Raw genomic sequence first — 17,120 nt, 5'->3', positions numbered from 1 at the left:
GTTCTTGTGTGAGAGCTTCATGGAGCTGAGTGCTACAGACTGATGCTTTACGTGCACTCACATGAACAAGTCCTTGTGCAGCCCCCAGGCTGAGGAGAACAGCACCTCGCAGCCTGTTGTCTGACCCCCTTGTAAATAGGGGAAGTTAGAGAACTCACCAAAAGTGCCTTCCACGTGTTCGTCAGAAGCTTGGGAAATATCCTGGGAGGGGAGACCATCTCCAAGATGAGGAGCAGGTCCTGGCTCTTAAGCATTGTTGCCTGACCCGCTGCCACCACCACCTCCACATCATTGCTATCTTCCTCCACCCCCCCCCCCCCGCCCTCCTTCAGGCTGACACTGGGTATGTCTTGGCCAGATTCAATGACAGTGGGGTGGGGGACAGTGACTAGCCCCCCCTCCCAAGATGGCATCGAGCTGCTCATAGCAGCAGTAGGTGTGCGGTGCTGCCCCAGAGCATCCATGATGCTCCCTGGCCTTGCGGTAGACCTGGCACAGCTCTTTTATTTTGAGCCAACAGTGCTCAAGTCTCCTACTGTACCCTTTCTTGGCCAGGCTGGCAGCGATCCTGCCATAGATGTTAGCATTGTGCTTCGTGGAGTGGGGATCCTGGAGGTTGGGCTCCTCCCCCCCACACCTCAGTGAGGTCCAAGATCTCCACACCAGTCCAGGATGGAGCTCTTCTGTGTCCCTGGGCAGTGGAGGTTGTGTGAGCAGCAGAAGTGCTGGCAGTTGTCAGAGGGAGCATTGGGGTTGCTCGTGTCTCTCTCTGTGTCCTGGTTGCTTGCACAGGGCTCTCACAGCTGGCCACATGGGACAAGCCCTTCTCCTGCTCCCTGGAGTTTTAGAGCTTCCCAAGAGAGGAGAGCTGTGGAGATGCCAGCTGTGGTCAGAGCTGACAGCTGTGGGAGGTCTCCAGAGGCCATTTAGTTTGAATTAGCAGCACCAAAATATCTGTACTATAGTTATTTCAGAATTAGCAATACTCCTGATGAAAAGCACGAGTACATAACAGTGTTTGAATTCTGCAGCCTGTTTTGAAATAATAGGCTTGGTAGAGTGGACGCACCTCTTATAAATGTTGACCTTGAGAAGGTGGGATTATTCTGAGATAAGGTCCTAGTGTAGAGCAGGGCTGTGAGAATAGTTACACATTATTTTGAATTTGTGGGTTATACTAAACCCAATATAATGTATAATATAAAGACGTACTCAAGATAAAAATTTATAGTGGATTCTATTCAAGGTGAGTTCTTTCCTTTGTCATTGGTCATAGCACATTGTAACTCACATGTGATGATGTAAGAATGATGTTCCTATTTCCAGAAAATTATTAAAAATCAATCTTGTTCATAAGTATTTAAAAAAAAATTAAATTGAAAAGCCTTTACTTCCTAGTACACACACATGAAAAAAGGTTGCCAACTCAAACAAAGCAAGAATGAATGATTAGTCTTGAAGTTGCATATGGTTTATCACTCCATGGATGTATATCCTCTCTGATTAATTTTTTGCATTACTGTTTTTGTATGTTTGCGCAGATGAAACACTGAAATTGTTAAAAGAGCTAACAAGCAGAAAATCTCTTCAAGTGCCAAATATCTATTACCATTTGCCTCATTTGCTGAAGAATGAAGGAAGCCTTCAACCTTCTGTGCAGATTGGCCTGGGACGAACAGGCGGTATGCTGACATAATTTAAATTATTATGTTTGATAAAAGTATGTTTGAAGGACTTCCTAATTTTGTTTTGGCAATATAGTTTGTGGTTTTTGGTAGCTGTAATTTTATTTGTATGATCTCTTAGAACTTGCACTGAATCCAAGATGAAAGAAGTTGGCTTCAGTTTTGCTCTTTACTGCATTATCACAGATCTCACACTACCCCAGGTGCTAAGGTATACAACCAAAAGCATTTAATCTGGATCAATTTGTGTTATCTTTTAATGAGATTTATGAAACTTAACAAGGCATGGAAATACTATAGGCTCCAAAACTAGTTTTCTAACAGTTCTGTTTGGTTATTCAGAAATATAGATAAACAAGCATGAATCTAACACTTTCAAAGCTGGTTGTCTGGTATACCCAAAATAAATTGCAGTGTATAACTCAGTGGACTTGGAATTATGGGTACTGAATGATAATTAGCTTGGTCTTTTCCTTAAAAGTTATACCTTGATTAGAGGAGAAGAATACTTCTAATATTAATTTACATGTTTTTAGTTTTACTGATTCCTTATGCTTTATAAATAACATATTCACCAAAACAAGTTGATTAATCTTTAAAAGTTCTGCTCCTTCTTAATCAATAGGATTTCACAAAATTCCATTCCTACAGCTGCAGCCCTTAAAACAGATAATGCCCAACAAGGGTCATGTACTTGAAAGCATGTCTGCATGTCTATAAGGCATGAAGGCCCCACACATGTCTGCTGGTTTGATCTGAAGCTGCTGATTCTCTCATAATAGAAGCTTCCTTCTTTTGATCGTAATACTTACAGATATGGTCTTTTTTGTGTCCTGTGGGTTAGATTCTGTGCTTTTAAAAAGATGAATGCATGTATATCAAATGTGCAGAATCAAGTCTTTTATTCTCAATCACACACTAACAAAATTGAATTAAATGTATTATATGTTACATGGCCTAAATTCAGGGATGTGAAAAACACACCATGAACCATGAAATCTGGTCTTTATGTAATTTTACCCTATGCGATATCATAGGGGAAAAGCACACAAAAGTACATGGTGTTTTTCAGACTAGGCGTCCTGTAGAGCTATTGTAAGGAGGTCGTGGTATTGACACCCTTACTTCTGCACTACCTGCAGAGCTGGGCATCTGGAGTGTGACAGGAGCTGGTCAGATGTACAGCTCTGAGACAACACTGTCATCAGCAGCTGTGCAGAAGTAATGGTGGAATGGCATGGTGTATTTCCACCCCTACTTCTGCGCTGCTGCCAGAGGAGGTGCTGCCTTCAGAGCTGGGAATTTAGATATCTGCTCTCTGACTACCAGCACTAAAGGCAGTGTAGAAGCAAGGGTGGTGACACTGACTCCATTCCAATAGCCTTGTGATCCTCCCTCTTGGGTCAGGACAGCCAGTGTGAGAGATGCTGATATAAGGACTTTGTGTTTATATTCTTCTGTTGTAAGAAAACACAAAGGCTATGTCTACACTTGGGGCTTCTTGCACAAGAACATCTTGCACAAGTGTTCTTGTGCAAGAACTCGTGTGCAAGAAAACGTCCACACTGCCATGTGCGAGCTGTGCTTTTGCGCAAGAGCGCCCATGGCAGTGTGGACGCTTTCTTGCGCAAGAAAGCTCTGATGGCCATTTTAGCCATAGGGTTTTCTTGCACGAGAAATCCCTGCGGAGCGTCCACACTGCCCTCTTGTGCAAGAGCTCCTGCGCAAGAGGGCTTACGCCTGTCAAAAAAGAGCGTAACTCTTGCACAAGCAGCCCCCTTACCACACCGTACTGTAAATTTACTTGCGCAAGAGCAGGCGGGCAGTGTGGATGCTCTGCAGATTCTTGCGCAAGAACGGCCGCACTTGCGCAAGAAGCCGCAAGTGTAGACATAGCCAAATATGTATTTTAAAACACAATGAAATTTAAGATTGAAATTCACTTGAACTTCTTATATCTGGCAGTCTTGGGAAATTGACTATGCTGGATTATGGAATTTTCTGGACCATAGGTGTTTGCAATAATGAATGGTGATGTGGGGTTGGAATGCAAGGTCCGGGCATAAGAGGGAAAGGGTAAGCACCCTGCTTCTGGGCGCATATGTGGCTTTGCACCCCTTGTCGCTATCAGACACGCCATCTGCTGCTGTGGGAGCATCAGGGGAAAAGCCTCCAGACCAGCACTTTGTTGTGTTGTCTTCCCCCTACTGGGGGGTGGTGGGAAGGGGCAGAGTAGCAGTATACAGAGCTGCTTCTTTTCCCCTTGCCATGGTTTGAACCATGAGTGTTCTTGGATCACAAGCACCTGAATCACAGAGGTTCAATTGTATAAAAAACTATGAATTTCACGATTTTGAAAATGCTATCTCCATGAAATTTAGAAGAAGTGTCATTAATTTGGTAGTGCCCTATTTATATTTATTAACTGGAAAAGTGGAGGACTCAGACTTCTTCCACTGGGTAATGCAAACTGTATATTTCAAATGTAAATTGTAAAAAAAAAAAATCCAGGGTCCCAGTACTAGTAGAAAAATTAAGATATGCTTCACCACCCTTCTGTCTTTCTGTTGTGCCTGCTTTGTAGGCATTTCTACTCAATCCAGAATTTAACGTCAGATGCCTTTCAGAGGGAGTTTGTAGGCACAAGAGGATGAGTTGTTAATGCCAATTAGTATTTTCAGCTCTAACCTGATTTTTTTTGTATTTTAAAGTGAGAGCCACTTGTATTTAAGTGCAGCTTTTTTCAGCATAGAGCCACTGGGCTTCCTCACTAATGCATATAGTTCTACTCATCCCTTTTGTTCCCTCTACCTATTTTGCTCCCAGTGGGAGGGCAGCCCTGTGTATTGGGGGTAGGCTAAGGAGCATGAAGATTGAACAGCCAGGCAGAGGCACAGTGGTGGCGGGGAGAGGGTGCCAGGGAAGGTCCCTGCACTATAAGCAGGGAATGGATGCTGGCCCTGCCTGGCACCTTCCTCCCTCCCCTAGCCTGGAGAGCACTGGCCTGAGGGGGCCCCAGGTCTAGCTTGGGGACACATACTGCCTTCCCCATGCGCTGTTCTGTTCTGCCAGCTGGTGCAGCTGGGAGCATGTGTAGGAGAGGCAACCCATATCTGGAAGAGGAGGAGGGCTCCCAAAAAAGCACTGCCCTGTTTCAGGGTACAGAAAGCCCTGTGGGCAGGGCCCAAAGACAGTACCCCTCTGTCCTGCTGTGATCTGACAGAATCTGCTGCTGCCAGGTGCCATTGCTCATGAGCCTCTGGCAGTAGCAGCATGAGATGCAAGTCTGTTCTTCCTTCCATTCCCTACTCCCCCTCAAGTCCCTTACCCTGCCCTTGTGCTGCCCCTTACCCCCAGTCTCTGCTCTCATGCTGCCTGCCTCTTCCCTGCAAGATGCCACCCCTCAACTCATCTGTGCTCCCTCCCGGCCAATTAGCTTGCTGTGCAAATGCAAGTGCAAATGAAAGAAAAATCTGGATTGTGGATTGGATGATGAGTTGAGCCTGGCCGATGTGGATCTATTTATAAGTTTCTTCTGCAAAAGTTATTTAATATTTTACTTTAAACTTCTAGTTGTTTTTTTATTTGTGAAAAATGGCTGTAACAAATTGGGAGGCTAAACTCTGGAAAAAGATTCTAGTTTACTTTGTGTTAGTCTCCGTGAAGACTATTTGAAATCCTGGGAGATGGGTGAGCACAAGTCTGCTCACTGCTAAAGGCCCCTCCCCAGCTCTGTGGGAGGGACCACTAGACCAGAGTTCCAGCTGATTACTTGGGACAACTAATGAAAAACAGGGTCAGGGTGCAGGTTCAGTCTCCATGCATTTTTAACTAACAGATACCATGGTTGTACCCATTTTAACAATAAATTAATACTGTGACACTTTTAGCATCTGGGTATTTTTCTTTTTTTTTTTGGCTGTCTGCATTTCCTCTGTGAATTGATTTTGTTTTTGTTTTTATTAATAGTATTAACAATAATGCTGGTATGCTCTGGAATCGTTTTTGGGTACCACCATGTTATCTCTTAATAGTTCGAGTGTATTTCTGAATAAATGCTTTGTTAGATAAGACAGATATGAATTGTGCATTTGATTGTTTATTTCATTTCAGTTTCAATTGTAATGGGAATTCCCACTGTGAAGAGAAAAGTAAAGTCTTACCTGACAGAAACTCTTCACTCTCTCATTGATAAATTGTCTCCAGAAGAGAAATTGGATTGTGTTATGGTTGTCTTCATAGGAGAGGTAATCACATATATTTTTCAATCATTTTATTGTTCTATTTCTAAAAATTGGTTTGAATGTTCCACAAGGACATACAAGGTTATAGAAGAATGTTTTTTATTCTTTAAGTGATTGCTTATGTGCACTTCAGTAGGGGTGTGCATGTTGCATGCATGATTATTTGAAAACTTTTCCTTTAGTGGTACCCATTGGGTTGGCTATGGAGCTCCCTAGTACGTGGTGCCTTAAGGGAGCAGTATTTAGGACACTACTGGACCTTCCCCCTTCCTCATCCCCCATCCTTCCAGTGACAGTCTCTGGAGCCTCATATTGCTTTTGCTCTGCAAGCACGTTTTGGTATCCATTGTCATTAGTTCTTCAGTTTTCAGTTCTGTAGTTAGGTAGCATTAGTTAGCCTGGGGGAAGGGGAGGTACAGTTCCCCTAACTGGGACATGCTGCAATTTCAGGGGTTCAAATCTTGAGAACTGTGGAAAGTCTAAGCTCAAGGGTGATCCACACTCCTCCTGACTTCGCTGTTTAATGGCCATCTCCAAAGCACTTAAGTGCCCCATTTGCCAAAGCTTTAAGACTCAAACTAAAAAAAGAATATGACTATCACCTGGAGTTCATACTCATGGAGATAGCTCTCCGTCTTCCACCTACGCTGGAGTTGGCACCAGCTCCAGTGTGAGCAGTGCAGTGGTCTTGGGGCAGCACCTTCAGCACCACATAAAATTGCCTTGAGGGTCCACTGCCACCTCCCCTCACCACAGCTGGGTTTAAGCATGCTGTGCTGTTCCCGCTCCTCAGTGCCATTGCTGCCATGGTCAGTCTCTGAATATTTGTTGGACTTGGGTGAGAAGTCCTCCATGTCCAGGCGAAGCCAGTACTGCTTACATTCCTGGCACTGTAGCCTTTGGGTTGCACTGGCGGCAGCAACAGTGGCAAGTACTTTTCCAGTGGCCCTTGTGGACTTCATGGGCCTACCACTATTCACAAGAGCTGGGTGTCTGGCTGATGAGTCTTGCCCCCATGCTCAGGGTTTAGCTGATCGCCATATTTGGGGTCGGGAAGGAATTTTCCTCCAGGGTAGATTGGCAGAGGCCCTGGAGGTTTTTTGCCTTGCTCTGTAGCATGGGGTACAGATCACAGCTGGAGGATCTCTGCATCTTGGGGTCTTCAAAGTATTTGAAGGCTTCAATATCTGAGAGATAGGTGAGAGGATTATTCTAGGAGGGGTGGGTGAGATTTTGTGGCCTGCACTGTGCAGGGGGTCAGACTAGATGATCATAATGGTCCCTTCTGACCTTAAAGTCTATGAGCTGCCCGCTGTGGCCATGTCTGATGTCCATGCCCCACTGTTTGCTACCTCAGATTAACAGCATTCTCCAAAAGAGCATGTGTACACACCTGAACCTGTGCCACCAAGCATGGCATCAAGCCCTCTCTTCTGGCACGGTGTACGACACTGATACTGGAGGCAGCTACACAAAAGCTGGCAGTCCCTGACTCTCTCCCTGGGGAGCAAGACGGTCAGCAAGCTCCTTTTCCACAGGCCTTGTTGTCCTCATTGCCAGAAGAGGCAGTGGCTGCTATCTCCACCACCACACTTCCTCCCATGGATAGCAGGGAGGATTTCTGATGGCAAGTGGAACAAATTCTGCAGTTGCAGGTGGAGGAGATCATCAAGGATGCTGACACGATGGTTTACATCCTCTCCTCAGAGGGCCCTTCAATGGTGGCCCTTCCATTTGTTAAGACAGTCCAGAATACTACAAAGGTGTTATGGCAACCGTGGCATCCATACCTCCTGGATCCAAGGGCATTCATGCTTCACAAGGGTATGGGCACCTCTTTGTGCACCCATAGCCGGGCGGGGCTCCCTTCTGGTGGAAGCAGTGAACCACAAGGAGCGGCAGGGGCAGCCAGGGCCTGCACTCAAGTTAAAGGAAGTTAAAAAGCTAGACCTCTTTGAGTGTCAGGTTTATTCCACCTGGTTTGTTGGCCAGTAGGTGGTGCTGAACTGCTATTCCTTTAACTCCTGGAGTGCCCTTGCTAAAATTCAGGAGCTTCTTTCCACTGACTCCCACCAGGAATTTTCAGCCAATGTAGAGGAGGGCAAACAAGTTGCCAGAATCTCCCTGCAGGCAATCCTGGAATCTGCTGACTTAGTGGCCTGTACAATGCTCACAGCTATAACCATGAGAGAAGGCTCATGTTGCAGGTCTTTGGTATCTCTCTGGACATCTAGACTACTTTCCAAGACCTGCCTTTTGACTGTCCTGCTATTCACAGAGAACACTGACTCCTGTCTGCACAGTCTGAAAGATTCTAGGGTTACCCTTAAATCCTGGGGGATCTACACCCCTGCACTCCAGAGAAAGCACTTCAAGACCCAGACCCCTGCCTGCATCTACTCTGGCCAACCAAGACACAATTCTTTCTGGCATAGGGACCAGAATCGCAAGAGGCACCAGTCCCACTCTGTCTCAGGCCAGGATCAAGGGGACACTAAGCAACCCCTGGGACAAAACTCAGCTTTTGGGAGTGTGCCCAAGAATGGAGCACTAGTTTCCATATCGTGTCCTTTTTGGTTTGGCAACCGATTATCCCATTTCTACCATGCCTTGGCCCAGATCACCTCACTTTGCTGGGTCTTGACCAGGAGTAGGGGCAGAATACTCTATCCAGTTCTATTCCTTCCCACCCACGCAGCTTTACCCAACCCTCTTCAGGGACCCCTCTCATGAGCATCTCCTTATGCAGGAGGTGCAAGCACTCCTCACACTGGGCGCCACAAAGGAGGTGTCTCAGATTTTATTGATCCCAAGGCCCAAGCACAAGTTCAGACCCTGTCTGGACCCGCAGAACCTCAATATCTTTATCAAGAAGTTCAAGTTTTGGATCTCCTTAGCCACAACCATATCTTCCCTGGATCCAGAGAATTGGTATACCACCTTCACATTTCTATAATCCCAGCCCACAGAAGATTTCTCAAGTTTGTGGTCAGTGACCACTATTATTAGTTTATGATGCTCCCTTTCTGTTTTTCTGTGATCCCTCAGGTGTTCACAAAATGCTTGGTGGTCATGGTGACTTTCCTCTGGAAGCATCAAGTGCATTTCTACCCATACCTAGACAACTGGCTCATCAAAGGCAAGTCCAAAGAGTGGATTCTGGCTCACGTTGCCCTAGTGAGGACAGTTTTCACTGACCTAGGTCTTCTCCTAAAAAGAGTCCAAGTCACCCCTAATTATGACTCAAAGGATAGAGTTTATAGGCAACAGTCTCCCCGTGCCCAAAGGCTGTTTTCACACAATGTCTGACCTCCGTCAGCAGTTCTGCACTTCCATAGTAAGGATCTGTATACGACCTGGTCAAGGTCCTGGTGCTGATCCTGATAGCTCATTTAATGAAGGCACAATCTTCCTTGGTAGCCTTCCTTGTATAGGTCTTTATCCAGAGTATCTGCTGGGAAGCCGCGTGGTAATCCTGTCACATCTTGACATTGCACCAGGCAGAAATGAGATGATGCGGCCTTTTCAGGGCAGTCCTGCAGGCAGCAACCAGGTGATTTCTGACCCCTTTTCCATGGAAACTGCTGGTGAGTCACCTATTGGAATGCACATGAGCAATCACCTGAAGAAGAAAAAATGGTTACCTACCTTTTGTAAATATTCTTCAAGATGTGTTGCTCATGTCCATTTTAGACTCCATGCACCTGTCCTCTGATTAATTTGGCAAGAAGAAACAGAGAGTGGGAGGGGTCAGCAGTGTTCTATATATTGTTCCTTGAAGGCGCCATGCCAGGGGGCACTACTGCCAATGCAGTGGGTAGCACTAAGGGAAAAATTCTCCAATGACTGTGCACGCAGGACATGCACGTCTTTTGGAATGGAGATGAGCAACACTTGAAGAACAATAGCTACAAAAGGTAGGTAACTTTTTTTTTCTGTGGTTGTGCATGAGGTGGCAGAGTGCATGGTTCACATGTTATACTGAGATACATCACCTTGAAATTGTGTGTATGAAGGACTTTCTGTTCAAAAGAAAGAAAGTGGAGGAAGATCCAGAGGCTCCATTTCCCACTGATGACAGTGGCATGTGATGATGCTGGAGAACACTATGGCAGCTGTTGGGCTTCAGTAGCCTCTGCAGGGTGCTAGCTTGGTGGGGAGGATTCCTCTTTTATACATGTGCTTAATCCTCCTACTCTGGGTACTGTGCTGAGGATTTTGTCCATAATGCATAATAGTGCTGACAGCTGTGTTTGTTTTTCTGGACAATATGTTTATCCTGCTAAAAGATTAATATTTCGTGACCCTAGTCTTTTGGTGGACACCATTCAAACAAAATTTCATTGGACAGTTTGGAAAGCTGATTTAATGTTGTTGAGTACACCAGATGTTCTAGCTCGCATCAAAAGGACAACGAAGAACAAGTGTCTCTTAGGAAGAATTTTATCAGTTGCTGCAAAGGCCGCAAATCTCTTTTTAGAACTGTGTGCTCTCCTTGATAAATTGTGATCTGAGTTACACAACGTGGCAGGGTTTATAAAGGACTGATTCTCACACATCTAATTGTATAATTTACTCATGAAGCAGAGTGATTTTTCATTACAGGGGCTCATTACTATCTGTTTTAGGGGCAATGTGAAAACTATCTGTTGAATGAGCCTATAGTTGTACAGTGGCCTATATTTACTTCAGCTTATGTAAGCCAGAACCTTTCTGTGAGTGAGAGTTGAGTGAAACGAACACTCAAGTGGCTATAGTTCTGTTATCAGAACACACTGAGAAATCAGCAAATTCTAATGCCTCCTTTTTAATGTTTTAGACACTCCACTTGACATGTTAAATTTGAACAACCTGGGAGTCATTCTAGGTCATATTGCTCTCCCTTTTTCCTACCTGTCAACCATGACTATGGGTCTGAATATTACATTTGGGTAGCTGTCAATCTTCATAAACTGCAGAAAAAGTTCTTGGGACATGCTGATTGGTAACAGCATGAATGGAATTAATATGAAAATTCATAGTGATTTTATTGCTACATGCAATTTTGTCCTGAATTACATTAAAGATGCTAAAATTCCTACTAGTTAATATTTTTCTCATTTCAACCTGTAAAAATGTAGATGGATTTTCTATTTTGTTTTTCTGGTGTGATGAAGAAGAGGGATTGTTGTTTGCTCTGAGAATTACAGTTATCTGATAACCACTCTGCCAAAAGTAAAGAACAGGAGTCGAGATCTGGATTGAACTCTATCATTTTTATATGACTTTAAATAAATCACATTTCTTTGCCTCTGTTTTCCATGGGGTTATGAATTTGTCCTTTTGTATCACCGACAAGCAGAGCCAAACCTTGGAGCTTAGTGCATGAGCCTCTACTGCAGTGGTCCCCAATGTTTTGGGGCTGCCGGGCGCATGGGGGCGGGGTTGCTCACAGGCCACGTGACTGGGGGCGAGGTCAAGCATGCGCCGTGCGCCTGGGGCCGGCACCAGCACGCGTGGCGCGCCCGGGGCCGGGGCCGCCCATGCTCCCGGGGCTGGCACCTGCCGCATGCCCGGGGGCGGGGCCAGCCCAGATTGTTCCACGGGCGCACATAAATGGCCCGGCGGGCGCCATGGCACCCGCAGGCACCGCATTGGGGACCACTGCTCTACTGCATGAACTGAAAGCTAGCTGGCTATCAGCTAAGGCAGTAGAGCAGATTCATTATTCTCTCTAAGTGGTTTCAGTGCCTCTAGAGGGACAGTATACCACATCCGGAAATACACATTAAGGGATGAGGATATGAAAATAAATCACATTTTGTGAGGTGTCCCAAGATTCTGATTAATAAAAGCCACATGCCTGCATGTAAATAAATGAACTTCAAAGTTTTAAACAGCCTCTATAATTGTGGTGTCCAATCAGTTCTGAAGCAGAAGCCACTATAGTGGCTATTGCTATAGCAAACTAGCCTCACTCAAATGGCCAAATAGCCACATTGTTCAAGCCAGCTGTCCACACTCAACTGGCCAAATAGCCACTAATGGCTAGTGTTGACCCCATGGTTCTGTAATTTCTGGAAGAGGAGGGCTGGACTTCATCTGGAGTCAGTCACTGGTACCACATTTGTCACCTGTCCTCAAGGTGTTGCCTTAAGAACACCACAGTGTACTTTTCAAATACATCCTTGTGGGTTGTTGGCCCAGGTGTGAAAGACTAGACTGAGAACCTTGATTTGAATCCCTGGCATGTCTAGGCAGTATACATGTCACTAACTTTTGCCTGGCCTAGCTTTTCTTTCCTTCCCCTCCCCCCGTCTTTACTATTCCGTTTGCTGTATTTTATATTTTTCTGAAGATCCAACTTCTTGTGAGCATAGTGTACAATTTGCCTCTGTAAACTCTCCTTTAATGATGAAGAATCATTTCTCACTGAGCAAGCCAACTGTACACAACATTTTGCCAGCTTCTCCAGCCTGGAATTAGTGGCTCTATTAAGAGTTATCTTTGGTTATTTGAAGGACAGACCACTACTTTTTAATTAAAAGCATGAACTTGTACCACTAATGTCAGAGGATTTTGCCATTGATTTAATAGAAACATGATCAGGCTTCTAATGAACTGTTGGAAACCTGCAACAGAAAACTTGTATGACCACATGAAAATGTATAACCACTTCTAACAGAGAGGATGATGGTGCCAAATATAACAGTTTGCCATCTGAGAATTACGTCTGTAGCTCTGGGTCTTTCACTGCTTATGGATTTTTATTTCATCCAGTATCTGTATATGGCAAAGCTAATTTTCCCAGTAACTACAGAATGCCTGTGCTGCTTCCACATCTCATTTGTCTGAGGTTTACGTCAGTAGCTAGAAGATCTTTTTCTGCTCTGCCCTGACCCCTTCATTGTTTCTCATTTTGACCTATGTTTTATTCCCAAATCTTTTCTAGATTAATATTTTATATTCATAAACGTTAAGGAATGTCAAGAGTTAGAATCACCAGATTTTTTTAATATATTTCTGTAAGCTAGTTACAGAGCAGGCAGATTCTTTGCCTCTTTCCTGTCTTGGGTTGTAGTTATACTCCTAGTATAGCCCATAGCGGTTTTGCCACTCACTTCAGGAAGAGTAGGAGGGCACACTTAAAAACAATGAAGTAATTCAGCTTTTAGGCCAGGGTCTGTCTCCTCTGTATATTTAAAAAAAAAAATCACTAATAAGTTGAAGTGTGAGACATTTATTAGCTCTTTAAAGGGACGTAGGCATCTTGAAAAACATTTCTGCCTACATTTCTTTACCAAGTTACTTGATGGCCTCTTGAAGGTCACAATCACAGAATCGGAATGAACGTCAAGTCTTTTTTTTTGTTTAAGTCACTGCTTTCCAAGATAGTCCTTTTTCTGTAAGCATGGCTTACATTCTTCAATCCTCGATGTATATACTGTATTTACAATTAGCCATATTAAAATGTATATTGTTTTCTTGCACTCAGGTTTACCAAGAACTCCATGTTGCTCTTCTTTTGTTATTACTCCTCCAAGTTTTGATCAAATTCTAATTTTATCAGTGATGATTTTGTTTTATTTGACGTCATTTATAAAGATATTAACTCATGTAGGGCCAAGAACTAATCCTGCTAGAAACACACCTGTTCTTTGATGATTGCCTGTTTTCAACTGTTGTGAGATTTATCAGATAGTCAGCTTTTAATTCATTTTACATATAGTATATTCATTTTATATCCTAGTTTTTAATCAAAATGTTATGCAGTACCAGATCTTATCCCTTATAGAAATCTACATGTATTATGTCATCACTATTGCCTCTATCAACCAAACTTGAAATCTGATTTTAAAAATTAAGGCAGTTTGATGGGATCTATTTTCCATAAATCCATGTTAATTGGCATTAATTATATTACTGACCTTTAATTCTTTATGGAGGCCCATATGAGCAGTTCCATTGTCTTACCCATGATTTCCAGATTGTCAGAAATCTCTAGTTACTTCAATCATCATGTTAACCTTTTAAAAATATTAGCCTAATAATATCTTTCTTTTGGTCTTCTGGAACCTCCCCAGCATTCCAAGATTTATTGAAAATCAACATTTATGGTCCATTGAGTCTTTGGTTATCTCTTTTGAAAGTCTTAGATGCAAGCTATCCAGGCCTGCTAATTTTAAAAGTGTCTAACTTTAGTAGCTGCTTTAGTCTCCTTGGGTAGCCATGTTAGTCTGTAACTGAAAATCCTTAAACAATGAATGGTCCTACAGCGCCTTAAAGACTAACAAAAAATGTAGATGGTATAATGAGCTTTTGTGGGCACAACTCACTTCAGATGAATGGAGCAAAGGGTCCAGAGGTACAAATAAATAGCAGAAAAAGAGGGGATGAGGAGGGAAAGAAAAGGGGAAAAAATATTGTCAATTAGTGTACATGCTAAATGAAAAACTTAAACAACAAATAGATTAGTAGCACCTTAAAGACTAACAAAACATGTAGATGGAATTATTAGCTTTTGTGGGCACAGCCCACTTCTAAAGAAGTGGGTTACATCCACAAAAGCTCATGATACCATCTACATGTTTTGTTAGTCTTTAAGGTGCTACTAGGTTATTTGTTTAAGTTTTTCCTGTTACAGACTAATTTGGCTATCCCTCGGAAGCTTTTGAACATGCAAATAGAGAGGGCTGTAAGTGCCTGATGCTTAGTTTTTGATGTCATTAAGGTGTTGAATGTAGCAGCCCATCCAGTTAGGTCTTTAATCAAACCTTGATTAAAGGTGTCAGATATGCAAATGAAGGCAAGTTCCACAGCTTCCCGCTCCAGCTTGTTTTTGAAATTGCCTTGTAATAGTATAGTCACTTTTAGATCCATTAATGAGTACCCAGGCAAGTTAAAATGTCCCTAACAGGTTTCTGTGTGTTATCATTTCGAAAATCTGATTTGTATCCATTGATCCTTTGTCATAGATACTTTCCAGTTTGGCCAATATATATGGCAGAGCGGCATTGCTGACACTTGATGGCATAGATCATATTAGGGGATTTGCAGTTGTATGAGCCTCTGATGCGGTGCCAACATCCTGCTGGCAAATGCATGTTTTTTGGATACAGATGATATAGTGTACTTTGAAGTTCGGTTATACAAGGAACATTCAAAAATCCCTTCTAATATATTCACTTTTCAGAAATTTAGGAACCAGTGTACCATAACACACTGTATTGTTAAAAAATGCATTTACAGGCATTTTGAACACTGCTATCCCTTTTTACAAAACAGAACATAGACACAAAGTGACTTGAGACTTGTCTAGACAGTGCAGCATAGTGCACTATGGGGAACGGATGTTAAAATGTGTGTAATTGATTAACCATATAACCGCTGAAATTTTCAGCGGTTACACCGTTTCACTCAGAATTGCCACCAGCTCCCAGGAGCCGGCATGCACCAGCTCCTGCCTGCCACCTTGCTTGTGGGGAGCCGGTTGCTGCCCTATGCTGCTGATTAGATAGAGGCAGCAGCATGGGGCAGCAGGCAATTCTCCTGGAGTCAGTGCACGCAGAGAGACAGCTTTTTAGCTGCTTTCCAGCTCGTACCAGCTCCCACCTTCCGCCTTGTGCTGCTGCCTCTGATATTGGACCGGGAGCTGCATGTAGCCATTTGGGTAACTGAGAATTTCATGCTTATTGGATACCCATTGAAACGGCTACACTCCTATATCCCTACTACAGGAGTGTGATTCTGTAGTGCACAAGCAGCTCCATGTAGTCCCTGCTGGTGAGCACTATATATTTTATACGGTGCTTTAATGTAGATATTATATGAAAGCACAATAGGTGACTCTGTACGCTAGCAGGATTTGGGTGGACCAGTTAGTAGTGGACAACATGTTGGTATGTTTTAGAAATCTCACCAATATAGGGTACTTTGCTGCACAATCAATCACTTAGGATTATGCAGTCTGTGAAAGAGCCAGCAGCTGATTCTGTAACTTCTAACTCAGTTTTCCATGCCTGTGTATTAATTGCAAAAACAAGCTATGTTATGAGTTAATAGCTTGAAAATTTTTACTTTTAGCACTAATCTTAAAATACAAATAAATATAGTGTTCCAGATCATAGCAGTTTTTAAGCAAAAGCTTTAGCATTTATACTAATCATGAGAACAGTTTTCTCCAGGGCTGACAGTGTGTGCCAAATGTCAACACAGAATAACTATTATGGCTGAGTTGTAGTATAAACTAATAAATGTAAGGCTTGTAAGAAATTCCTAAAACAGCCTTAACTGTAACAGCATAAATGTACTCCTTCATATGGTATCTTGCTCTCCACAAAAGCAGTACTGAGATTCTCAACACTTTTCAAACACATTTTGTTCACTAACCGTATATGCCAGGTCTACTAATACAAGTCTGGTTTTGTTCCTGCAACCCTATATTATTTTAGTAAGAAAAGCAGTTCCCGGAATGCAGTATGGTGAGAGACCAGAACTAGTTTGCAAAGTTATGCCTGTCTTATTGGAAGCCATCTACATTCAGTTAGTATGTAAAGTGGGACACTGTTTACTGAGTGGGTTAAAGCAATCCATTTTTAATATACTATATGCTCAAAAGACTGTTAAAATAATCAATGATCTTTAATTCAGACATATGGGTAAAATATAATAAGGTACACCTCTGTTTTTGTTCCTCCGTTCCCATTACACATGTCTCTCACTTCTTGCACTTTGCATGTTAAATGATCCATTTTTAAAATTTCTCATTTGAATTTCCCCAAGCTCACTAGCCATGTTCCTCTTCCTTTCCCTATAAACTTAACTTCATACTGGTTTAACTTTTTACATAGTATGTTGAAAAAATGACATGAAAAGAATATTAAGGTTGGAAACTCAAAAGTTAGGAAATGATAGAATAAAGGTTGTCTGTTTAATTTATTCTTATATCATTCCTATAAGGTAATATGGTATTATTACCCCATTTTTACATCTGAAGACATGAAGCTCAACAATATTAAGGCCATAACTAAATCCATTACATCTGAGTACATAACTAGAATTTAATTTTTCAGAGTATGTTAGCATTTTATAAGTTCAGAGCACAGATGGCATTGATTTAAGTTGGGATTCTGAGTACTTAGCACTTGTGTAAATCAGGCCCTAATTGCCTGAAGTTGGGCACCTAGAAAATTAATACGTAATCAGTGGCTAC

At 42.8% G+C, this 17,120-nt stretch overlaps 1 protein-coding gene across 3 annotated transcripts in view; it reads left to right on the top strand.

Moving 5' to 3' along the window:
• Window positions 1-17,120, top strand: part of MGAT4A (alpha-1,3-mannosyl-glycoprotein 4-beta-N-acetylglucosaminyltransferase A) — a 125,802-nt gene that overhangs the window by 51,931 nt on the left and 56,751 nt on the right. For all 3 annotated transcript variants that reach the window (XM_075916644.1, XM_075916656.1, XM_006137401.4), the window contains exons 4-5: window positions 1,542-1,682; window positions 5,799-5,932. In XM_075916644.1, coding sequence (XP_075772759.1) covers window positions 1,542-1,682; window positions 5,799-5,932 — 275 coding nt within the window. The remainder of the gene's footprint in view (window positions 1-1,541; window positions 1,683-5,798; window positions 5,933-17,120) is intronic.

The sequence above is a fragment of the Pelodiscus sinensis genome, chromosome 1, assembly GCF_049634645.1.
Source record: "Pelodiscus sinensis isolate JC-2024 chromosome 1, ASM4963464v1, whole genome shotgun sequence".
Lineage (NCBI taxonomy): Eukaryota > Metazoa > Chordata > Testudines > Trionychidae > Pelodiscus > Pelodiscus sinensis.
Note: the sequence above shows the minus strand (reverse complement) of the source record. Positions and strands in the feature narration are given on the sequence as shown.